Source organism: Semicossyphus pulcher, unplaced genomic scaffold, assembly GCF_022749685.1.
Source record: "Semicossyphus pulcher isolate SPU_LCO1_2020_fin unplaced genomic scaffold, fSemPul1.0.p SCAF_23, whole genome shotgun sequence".
Lineage (NCBI taxonomy): Eukaryota > Metazoa > Chordata > Actinopteri > Labriformes > Labridae > Semicossyphus > Semicossyphus pulcher.
Genome location: NW_027211697.1, coordinates 15,834,791 through 15,845,259, shown reverse-complemented (window position 1 = coordinate 15,845,259; position 10,469 = coordinate 15,834,791). Strand labels below are relative to the sequence as shown.

The 10,469-nt window shown below is 39.3% G+C and overlaps 2 protein-coding genes across 2 annotated transcripts; both read right to left on the bottom strand.

Moving 5' to 3' along the window:
- Nucleotides 1-795: 795 nt before the first annotated feature.
- On the bottom strand, nucleotides 796-4,561 carry tmem11 (transmembrane protein 11). Its single transcript, XM_069674579.1, has 2 exons — nucleotides 4,483-4,561; nucleotides 796-2,356 (listed from the first exon to the last, which is right to left on the bottom strand). The coding sequence occupies exons 1-2, from the start codon at nucleotides 4,527-4,529 to the stop codon at nucleotides 1,840-1,842; spliced, it is 564 nt and encodes a 187-aa protein (XP_069530680.1). The 5' UTR covers nucleotides 4,530-4,561; the 3' UTR covers nucleotides 796-1,839.
- A 1,614-nt stretch (nucleotides 4,562-6,175) lies between these two features.
- natd1 (protein NATD1) lies at nucleotides 6,176-9,298 on the bottom strand. The gene is made up of 3 exons (XM_069674629.1): nucleotides 9,160-9,298; nucleotides 7,925-8,043; nucleotides 6,176-7,662 (listed from the first exon to the last, which is right to left on the bottom strand). The coding sequence occupies exons 1-3, from the start codon at nucleotides 9,266-9,268 to the stop codon at nucleotides 7,546-7,548; spliced, it is 345 nt and encodes a 114-aa protein (XP_069530730.1). The 5' UTR covers nucleotides 9,269-9,298; the 3' UTR covers nucleotides 6,176-7,545.
- Between the last annotated feature and the right edge of the window lie 1,171 nt (nucleotides 9,299-10,469).

Below are 10,469 nucleotides of genomic sequence, written 5' to 3'. Positions count from 1 at the left end.
CTTCATCATGATGACAAAGCCACAAGACAGCATTTCCACCCTAAAATGGTTGGTCAACGGCCAGTCTGTCAATCAGCTCTGCTCCTGTGTGTCGGCTGACAGGTGATGAGCCTGCTCTGACCTCAAATCAGCAAAACTGATGCCCTTGTTTCAGGCCGTCCCCCTTTGCACTCAGGCCTCTGCTTCTGTGTTGCCTTTGCTCATCTCAGACAGGAATGTGTTTGGTGAGAGGAAACAGTTTTGTGTGCATTCTTTTTTATGCAAATTTAAAACGAATGTTTGTCAAAGTCAATGTGAACAAAAGAGCTCAGCAGATCTTTGAGCAAACAGTCCAGATATCTTTTTTTAGGAGCTGCTTTCACAGTCTGCACATTTATTAACAAACTATGCATTCGTTCTCGTGTTAGCAACCTTATGCTAAGGTTAAATAAAAGCACCTTCTTTAAAATGTCAGAACAGGATGGCTTTTGTCAATACCCACAGAGCAATATTTCTACCATCAACTGAAGTTGAAGTAGTATCCCTGCTATGTTTATATAAAACCAGTGTAAAACAAGTTACAAGTTCCCTGCTTGTGTCAGAAACCGATGTCAGCATATCGGGAAGGAGTAAAGGCAAGACTTTGACAGAATCACAGCTGTCTGCTCACGTTTCTTCACACTACTTTCTGAAATACCTTTAACTTGGTGATAAAATAACAGGTGGGATTAATGTCAGATATACTGTTTAATGGAGATTTTCAGGGAATAAAAAAATTATCTTTAAGTCTCTTTATGAACAGACGTACCGTAACAGGTTTTAATTTGCTAATTTGTTGCTGTTAAAGAAATCCAAGTGTGTGGAAAGTGATTCCAAGGACACTTCTCAAGATGTGAGTGCCCTTGACACAGTTATTCTGAGAGTAATTCACATCTGAATTCCACTTTATTTTTCTCATTATATCACAACTCATCCTTCTCTTCATCCACATTTATTCTCTCATGATAATTTAACTTCCTCCTGGGACCCCAAACTTTGTACAACTCTTTGTTCACATATACGAGATTAAATTAGAGTTGGGTGTGAAATTATAATCTTTAGTGTCAAATAGCCTTTATATTGAATTTCAATGTTTAGGGTTTGACTGGATGTTAAAGTAATATACATTAGCAGCATGTCTGAAATGTCACTTTCCAAAAGTAGTAGTAGTAGAGGTCACTGAGACACAGCATTGTCACATAAGATCTTACTTTCACTCTTTTAAACAAGAAATTCTACATGAACAAGACACAATCTCAAATAAGTTGCAGCACGTTGCTCTTTCTGGACAGTATGTAGAATCCATTTAATGAAAAAAGTAAAATAAAATACAGAAAAGTGAGTTTGAAATATCCTAATGTTTAATGAAAGGGTGATGCATGATCAGCAAGAAAGGGGTACAGTAAAACTACGAGGGAAAGGGGGAAAGAGCCTGATACTCAAAACATGTCGGTCCGTTTCAACTCCAATACGATTCAGTCCAGAGGAACTGCTGTCGAACCCTTGTGCACAAGCCAGTGTTGTGTCAAGAATGCAGGTGGAGGGCGCATGGGGGGAGGCGCAAGGGTACTACAGAGATAAGTGTGTTGCTGTTGTCACATAGAAGTAAAGGAAACGTAAGGGAAAAAACAATTCCTTCTAGTTTTAACTATATCCCTCTGATCAAAGTTCAAAATGGAAGCACCCACCACATGTGTGGAGCTAACTGCTGGGCCTGATCGGGACTTCCACTTTTCTTACATCTGGGGGTGGATAGGTTCTGTTTTTTTGTTTGTTTTTTTCCTTTTTTTTGTTGGTTTTTAAACCCTCTTTAGAGTGCACTCATACCGCATAGAGTTCGTAGATCTTCTTGGCGCAATACGCCAGGGCAGCCAGTGCTATCGTATTATGGAGTCTCTTTCTGTGGATGTCATCCCTGCGTACCAAAACCACGGGCGTCGAGGAGGTGAGTGTATGCAGGGGCAGCCGCGAGAGTTTTTGGCTGTCGTACTCCACCTGGTACTTGCAGCAGGGGTCAAACTGCCATGAAATTCCGTAGAGGGCAGCACAGGCCACACTGAGGGCGCCAGCAGGCAACGCTACATAGCGCGAGTATTCAACGGGCAGTGAAAGGGGCGTCAGGAGGCAAGCAGCGCCTGACAGCACAGCCGTCTTGTGCAGGCAGTTGCCCACGGTAATCCATCGGGCTGTCTCATCTCCGATGCGTGTGGGCTCAATAACAATGTATTTATACTGGGCCTCCAGTGCCTGCTCCAGCTCATACTCAAACTGGTCCTGCGCATTCTCCCCATTGTAGATCTCGTGAACAATGTAGCAGTCTGTCGCCGCCATCACTCCCCTGTTCAGAGAGACAAAGCAGCAAGGAACAGTGAGAAAGAATAGAGTAGCATAACATGATTCAGTCGATACGCAGGTTTGCCCTAATATATATCACTATGTGTAATCTTAACCATGCGTACGTTATATATTTAAAAAAATAAAATAGGATGGCATGTGCACAACATTTGACATGTAAATCATGTACAGCTTGGAAAGATTTTTAAAAAGTAAAAATAATGTAACTTAGAAATGCATTAGCTGGATTTAGTCTTTAGTCATAGGCTTGGTGTCTGTGTTCTCTGCCTTGTGTGTTTATTGAAATATCTTTTTAAACGGTAACTGGTGTTACGAAGTGTCTTCCCAGTTAAATAAAACAATTTTCAAGGTCAGCTCCTCTTTAAGATGTAATTAAAACAAAACCATTTTTAATGTAAACTTGATTTCTACAATCTCCAGAGTATTAGATGTGGTGAGTGTGTGTACACAGATTGTTCTATCATTATGAAGCCCATGTTAATTTAATGGGGCCCTACAATATATAAAAGTCAACATCTAATATAATCAGCTTTTTCAACTGTTTCAAATGGATTGTACTTATATAGCGCTTTTCTAGTCCTTGCGACCACTCAAAGCTGCTTTTACACTACATATCACATTCACACACACATTCATACACTGATGGCAGAGGCTGCTACGTAAAGTGCCCAAGTGTCAATCAGTTATTACATTCATACCCAATATGGGTTTCAGTGTCTTGGCCAAGGACACTTCGACATGTAGCCTGAGGGAGCTGGGGATCGAACCTCCGACCTTCTGATTGAAAGCGACTGTCTACCACTGAGCCACAGCCGCCCAAATGTTAAGTTAATTTGCTGCATTTTCTTTTACATTAATTCACAAATGCCTCAATTGACTCATTGTGTATGACCATTTCAGGAGCTGAATTGTTTTCAACAATAACTGTGAATCTGAAACAAACAACTCAACAATTTACGACTGGCACTTAAGTATTTAATTTTGTTGATCGAATAACATTTTAAAACTTTATATCACTGTTAACTGTTATTTTTCATTTATTTGTAGATAATGTTTAAACATAATAAACTAGCAAGTTTACAGATATTCAAGTAGCTTCTAATGATGCTGTGAAAATAATACTACAGCGACCCAGGTGATGAAGTATCAATGAAATGTTTGTGGCTGCAGGAGTCAATACTTTGCAAACTGTTTTAAGAAATCTTTCTTTATTCATTTGATGACTTAGGGAAAAAAATAAATTATCTTGGTTTTATTAAACACCAGGTGTAGCACTCCTAGCTACCAATCCCAGCTCAGTAGACACACAGTCCAGTTGTCTCTTTGTAAGACATTTACATACATTTTACATTTCAAACCAAGACATTATATTGTGCTTTTATATGGAACGTATGAAATGAATTGCCCAGCCTTTTATATGGACCTTCAGTTTTTAATAAAGTTTGGATTAAGGGTCAGTGTCAACACTCTGAGGCCTTCCAAACATGTTGACAAGCAAACCTCAATGTCTGACTAGCTAGCTAACGTAACATACCAGGCTTTATTCAGCTTCAAAGACAGCGGAACGTGGGCTAAAGTGCTAAAGAATTTGATGGCGTATCGGACACTAGTGAGAATAATTTCAGGACTAACGTGTAAGGGACATTATGTACCTGAGCGTCGGTTAGATAACACTGGCTAACTCGCTCTCATTGTAGAAAAGTTAGAGGACTGGCAAGCTAAGTTGAGGACCGATTTACTTTCAGGACAGGTCGACAAACACAGTGGACAACACTGTTAGCTCAGCCAAGTTTGTTTAGCATGTTAGCCGAGGCATATCCCACCAGCCCTCGGCTAAAGTCAACTTTTCCGACAGTTGATCGGTCCGTGTGAAATAACCAAAACATCACATGAGCAGCTAGTTTGTTTCCTTGCTAACGCTAGCTAGCTTTACACGTTAGCCAGCTAACGTTAGCTAACCATGGAATAAAATTCTGGCTTGTCGTGTTTGCATTTAACTTTAATCTCCAATGATATGCACGTTCTGGACATCGCGAATGATGACATCGATAAAATGATTTATCATATGAAAACATTTTCGTTTAATGGCCAAGATGTGGAGTAACTGACCTCTCCCTGCTTACTGGGACACCGCGCCTCCTTCCCAGCGACGCCATGTTGGAGATACAACTGTGATTGCAGTTGACGTATGAACACCTAGCCTTCTGGGTAATGTAGTGTGTCAACAGAGTCGACAAAACACTTGGACCCGAATGCGGACTACAATTCCTATGATGCTATAAAGGCAGAGTATCTTCCGTTACGTATTTTGTAATAGCCCACAGAAGTTTGAGAGGTCAGACCACATTCAAAATAAATCTAATACAAAAGAACGGAAGTATGTCTGTTTGAAACGTAATAAATAATGAAGTAAGTTTATCAAAACTAAACGTCACATGAGCACAGGAGCCATAAAGATATTTAATGTGCAAGCAAAATGCAGCATCCGTTACAATACACTGTATGCAGCATGTAATGATGTTCTCAATCGGTAAGTTTATTAATAATATTTGTGATTGTAGACACCTGGCTACTACTCACCCACATTGTGCCCTCGCGCGCTCTGCCTCTGTGTCCCCGTGCACCAGTATGAGCTGCCTGTCCGCGTGCTGTAACCTGAAACGCTCTGGATGTAACATCAATAGTGGCTACGTTCAGGAATGTTGGATCAGCTGAAACCAAACGCTGTCTGTAACAACAGTTGTAACATTTTTTTGTATTATTCAGGGAGATAAATGACGAATGCATGGCGTAACAATGCAAATCAATCCAATATATAAATAGCCTGTATGGACAATGACATCTTTTGAGCAGTTTTGAATGATGTCTTGATGATTGCTCGAGCCGATTGACCCTTCATGATCTCTTATATATAAATTATAACAATCCTTTTACCACACCACACCTTACCACTACAACACCATGAGAAGAACCCTTTTCTCATGTTGACAAGAACATTTAGTTTTTTGGTGCTAGTCCCTGGGGAAATCATTGCTAAATTATCACATAAATTAAAGGTTTCTAGGAGAGTAATGACGGACACATAAAGCTGTGGACAACTCAACCCTTCAGTACAAGGTTACACCAAAACAATCTGATTAAGGGCTTTACAAACATATGCATGAATCCATTTAAATCAGTTTAAAATGTAACCCCAGCTTGATTTTTACCCAATATGGTACAGTATCATGAGACTGAACAGTGTGCATTTATATAAAAAACCATCCATGTATAAAAATATCAGTGTGCTAAATTAAAATGACACTGAATTCTTTCTGCTATCCAGTGCAGTGAATTACAATGTAATTCTCAATACTGTCACCAGGTGGCGCTAAATCGAAGTGTGCAAAAATGGAAAACTCTTCTTTCGTTGTGTTGAAGCTTTTTGTTGCAGTGTTTATTACAGAGATGGTGTATTTAAAGTTATACATTATAGTTTAAGTAATAGGCATCTCTCTGACTTGTTGTACATGTAGTAATCATAACACCCTGCTCACATAAAATGTGTTTTTGTGAGGTAAAGTGTCTTCAGATGCACAGCAGGAAAGTGGTCCGTATGTAACTGCTAAAAACAGAATTCACTCATTTGACATTTCAATCTGAACATTGTATTATTACAGGAACAACACACTTTTCTACTTTCCTATTCTTCCCTGTTGTAAAAAACAGCTCAGCAAAAGTGTTGAGGGAGTGTTGCTGCATATAGAACTAACAACTGGATTTAAAGAAGTGCAACTAAATACAAAATTCAAAGAAAATGTGGTGAAAATTTGATTTATTTATTGATAGACAACAAGAATGGAAAAGAAAAGTCTTAAGCACATAACAATATAACGAGGATTGGTGACGCATTTTGACGCATTTGGTTGAGCCACCAGCTCAAAACGTTCTCTCAAGGAAACACAAATATGAACATAAACACAGAAATAGGAATAGGTGTGTCACCTAAAGAAGAGTTCCACGGAGGGAAAGTAGTTTCCTGCAGTAACCTTGAAGTGTGTTGAGTAACCTGAGGGACTTTTCTCCTCAACATTTTAGATTGTCAACAGCAAAAGCCCCTGAAGAGCCAGAAAAGGGAGACCACAGTAAACTTATTTGTCAGTAAAGATTTTCTCCATGATGACCTTTATCACACAAGTGTGTAAGCCCCGACCATCCGGCATCACGTTCCTGAATGATTGAACAAATGGACACCACAGACTTTAAATGCCCTGAATAAAACAGTGCTGTTTTTGAAATGCTGGTTTGAGCAGAGATATTCATATCCAAGGAGTTGTACCACAGTGACAAGCTTCTGACCCACTTTATCTCGCCTTTCTGTAACATTCTACACATACAATGGAGAGAATAAGGACTTTGCTTTGTGTTCAGACTTCCTCAGTTTGTGTTCTTTGGTTAACAAGTCCCTGCACCTCAAATGGACAGTAAATTTATTTTTCTAGGAAGAACAGGAGTGGAAATTCTGAGTTTCTGAAAATAGATTTTTAAAACTTAAACCAAAACCTACCAAATTAATGCCTTTACCTCTTTGCAATTACCGAGAAAAAAACACCCTTGTCAGTAACTTGATGTTTTATAGATAAGTTTCGCATTTCCTTTCTACTAAATTAAACGAGGGGGGAGCTAATTGAAAAAAATAAGTAAGTAAAACATCATCACAGTAAGAGCATCATTGAAGCCATCTTTGCTTCCATCTAGACACCTGGGGCGGCCATCTTGGAGCGCTGCTCAAAACCAGTAAGTTGACAGGAGGACAGTTTGCAACTTAAGATTTGACTCAGGCCTGGTGTCATTGCATGCCCAACCCTGCGCTTCCAGTCAGTGATGGGAGGGTTTCAGTCTGAGGGAACGGCCGTCAGCTTTGGTTAGTTTTTTTGCTCATGTTTATTACAAATCACCAGCTGATCCACTTCCTGTTTCTGGTTATAGACATAACTCACCCGTGACCCAACGCTCAGCTCACGGACGCCTTTTCCGTGAGTTTACTTGTCTCTGGAGTAGCTCAATGTCACATTAAACAATGCCTAGAAGGTCCTTTGTGTATATCAGCCTGTAACTCCAAAGCATGCTGCAGCACAGTATGAATCTTCAGAGAGTCTCTTCCTCCTTCTCCTCGGTCTGAGCGATGCCGGGTCATTGATAAATGTGTTCAAAGTACTGAGGCTGAGGATTCTCCTTGACGTATTTCTGAATGTACCAGCAGGTCAAGTGGGCTTTCAGATCCTCTTCCACCACAAAATCCATGGCTGCCTGCCATCACAGGAGCAAAGAATCACATTGAAATTGTTTTTACAAGTTTAATCAGATAGAATTTAACATGGACACTTCAGGCATCAACATGATATCAACTTCAAAACTCAACTATGTGAAGCTCGTTTGTTTTGCTTGTCAGATGTTGGTGGTGAAGTCATCTACATGAGTTACTGTCACAAGGTTTCCAAATAAAGATTACTATGCCCTATAGCTGATCAGCCCTTCCCATGTATAACACACACTTAAAAATTGTGATTACCTTGGCCAGGTGCTTGGCTATTCCCCTCCCTCTGTAAGCATCTGGAACTTCAGTGTGTTGCAGGTCGACTGTCTTTTTCCCGACATATTCATAGAGAAGCACAGCTCGATCATGAGACCCTGAGGACAGAAAGAAGTCACAGCTTTTTGTGAAGTTTGTCTCCACCTAAAGCCGTTTCCTACAGCTTACTGAGTTGACACCACCTTGCTAGGGGATGCTGCAAACACTTACACGTGATTGTCAAAGGGCAAACCGGAAACACCACATTCATAATAAGATAAAAAAACATCTTCCACATACATGCAAGCTAGATCATCTTTACACAGTGAAAGAAAAAGTTTTGAACCAGGCTGTTCAGGCAGAGGCGAAAAGTTAAACTGAATGAAACAGAAACAACATCCTACTTCTCTTGTTTTTTTTTAATTCCTAGCTTATCTTTGCACTGTTTTTAATCTGGCCCCCAAAATAAGGGCTATAATATTGATCAGGTTGCATAAGCAGCTTGCAGTCATTAGTTATAATTCTGCAACTTGGCTGCTCAATAGGACAAGGCGTGAGTGATTTAACACATTGACGAGTTTTGTTCAGAAAAAATGTAGTAGGGGAGTTGGGTGGAGAGGGACAGATAAAGATCTTTGTGCAGGGAAGAATGGCTTCCACCTTTGCGCTGTAAACACACACACACACACACACACACACACACACACACACACACACACACAGCTGAAATGCACAGGAACACCTCCATTCTTAGATAGTAAATATTAAAGTAGTAATAAAATACATGTAAACAAATATTAAAGTAGTAATACATTTAAATACTGTGGCGGTTTCATGAAGGGATTTGATTGCTGCTTTAAGCTAAACTTTAAAAGTTTAGGAGAGGTTGGACGGAGCTTTACTTAAAAGAAAATAAGTGTTTTTAGTCATGTATCTGAAAGTGTCTCCTGTGACTTGAAGGTTGGATATTTGTTTTTAGGAGAGTAGGCAAAAACAACAAGCTGGTGAAGTTACAGGTAGAGACTCTGTGGCCTGTTTAGAACCTGACACGGAATAAAAACTGAATAAAGTCGTGACATTTCCGTTACATGTCACTAACAACGCCTCTGTGACAGAAATGGCAGCTGGATTTATCAGTAAGGACAGGACGACGATGTTAGCAGCCAGGAAAGCTACAGCAACCACTGAGCTAGCCGTAGCCTGCTAGCATGCTAATGTTTACATGTTGAACTTACCGTTTAGTCTGATGACAAACTGCCTGCGCTTCCGGTCGTGCTCCACCTGAATCTGAGAGCTGTTAGCGTCGAAAGCATTAGCCTGAGCTGCCTGAGCTGCCTGGGCCATATTAAATGATGATTGCTGTGCGACTCTACAGCGACGCTAACCAGAAATGGCTACATGAAATGATGAACAAAACACTCCATCCAGCGAAATCAGCTGTGAGGTCACGTGACGCCCAGCCAATCAGCGCGGGTGTTGTCAGAGAGGAGACGGTGCAGATAGAAGTAGAGATAAAAATGTACACGTTATAACACGTTTTTTTCTTACCATGCCAAGTTTCCAAGAAAGGGATTTCACTTAAGGTAAATTCTATTCACATTTTTAATATTTCTAGTATTTTCTATATGGATAATTTAAATTCACCTATTTTATCTAGCATGATTAATATGATTAATACGACCATGTTTATGGGTGCATATCAAATTCATTGTAGCAAATGGGGAAATACTAAGCCCTCCTTTGTTTGGTTTTTAAATTATTTCCAACTATTTTTCTCATGACCTAAAAAATGCAAAAAGATGTGTGGGGATATGTATAAATATGTACAGATCAAGATAACTACATTTAACTATAATGTAGTTTAGATAAAAAAGTTGAATCAACCGAACTTTGAGACCGACCGCCAGTGATTCACGTGCTGCATTCAAGAACCCTGGGAAAGTGCGCATTTATGACGTCAAAGACTAGTTTACTGTTTTTTACCCGCGTATTAATGTTTTGAGTTTTGAGCAAAATTACATTAATTAATAAATGTTGTATATATGTCAGGTTGCTGAAATAAAGAATACCAGTTTATCTTACTATTAAAGGAAAGCTGTTTTTTGTAGTTTGTAAAATGTTTACAGTTATTGAGATCTCATCTGAAGGCTGAAGGTGTCCGACCTTCCCAATTTACCGAAACAGTTTGACATTATATTTTGGCATCTGTGCATGTTGATTTATATACTCTTTAGACTATAGGCCTACAATTTATACTGTATTCTTTTTTCCACAACTATATATAACAGTTGAACGTGTGTGTGTACCTGTATGTCCATTTCTATTTTTATTCCTTTTCTAAATTGCCTCAGGGCAGACCCTGAGCTGAACATGTAGTTTTCACCACTAGAAATAAAACTTTTTTAGCTTCAGAACATAATTTTTTCCCCTTATAGTCTCTTACACAAAAATAGAGTATTTTTTCTATCTATATCTATATTGTATCTGATCACTTCATTTCTAAGAGTCATTCTTTCTGTGAACTATGAATGATTTAAATATTATA

Coding starts and splice junctions, on each gene's coding strand:
- tmem11 (XM_069674579.1), bottom strand. CDS start 4,529: ATGGCGTCGCTGGGAAGGAGGCGCGGTGTCCCAGTAAGCAGGGAGAG. Junction 2,357..4,482: donor GTCCCAGTAAGCAGGGAGAG/GTCAGTTACTCC, acceptor CTCTCTGAACAG/GGGAGTGATGGCGGCGACAG.
- natd1 (XM_069674629.1), bottom strand. CDS start 9,268: ATGGCCCAGGCAGCTCAGGCAGCTCAGGCTAATGCTTTCGACGCTAAC. Junction 8,044..9,159: donor GTTTGTCATCAGACTAAACG/GTAAGTTCAACA, acceptor TTCTGTCCTCAG/GGTCTCATGATCGAGCTGTG. Junction 7,663..7,924: donor TAGCCAAGCACCTGGCCAAG/GTAATCACAATT, acceptor CTGTGATGGCAG/GCAGCCATGGATTTTGTGGT.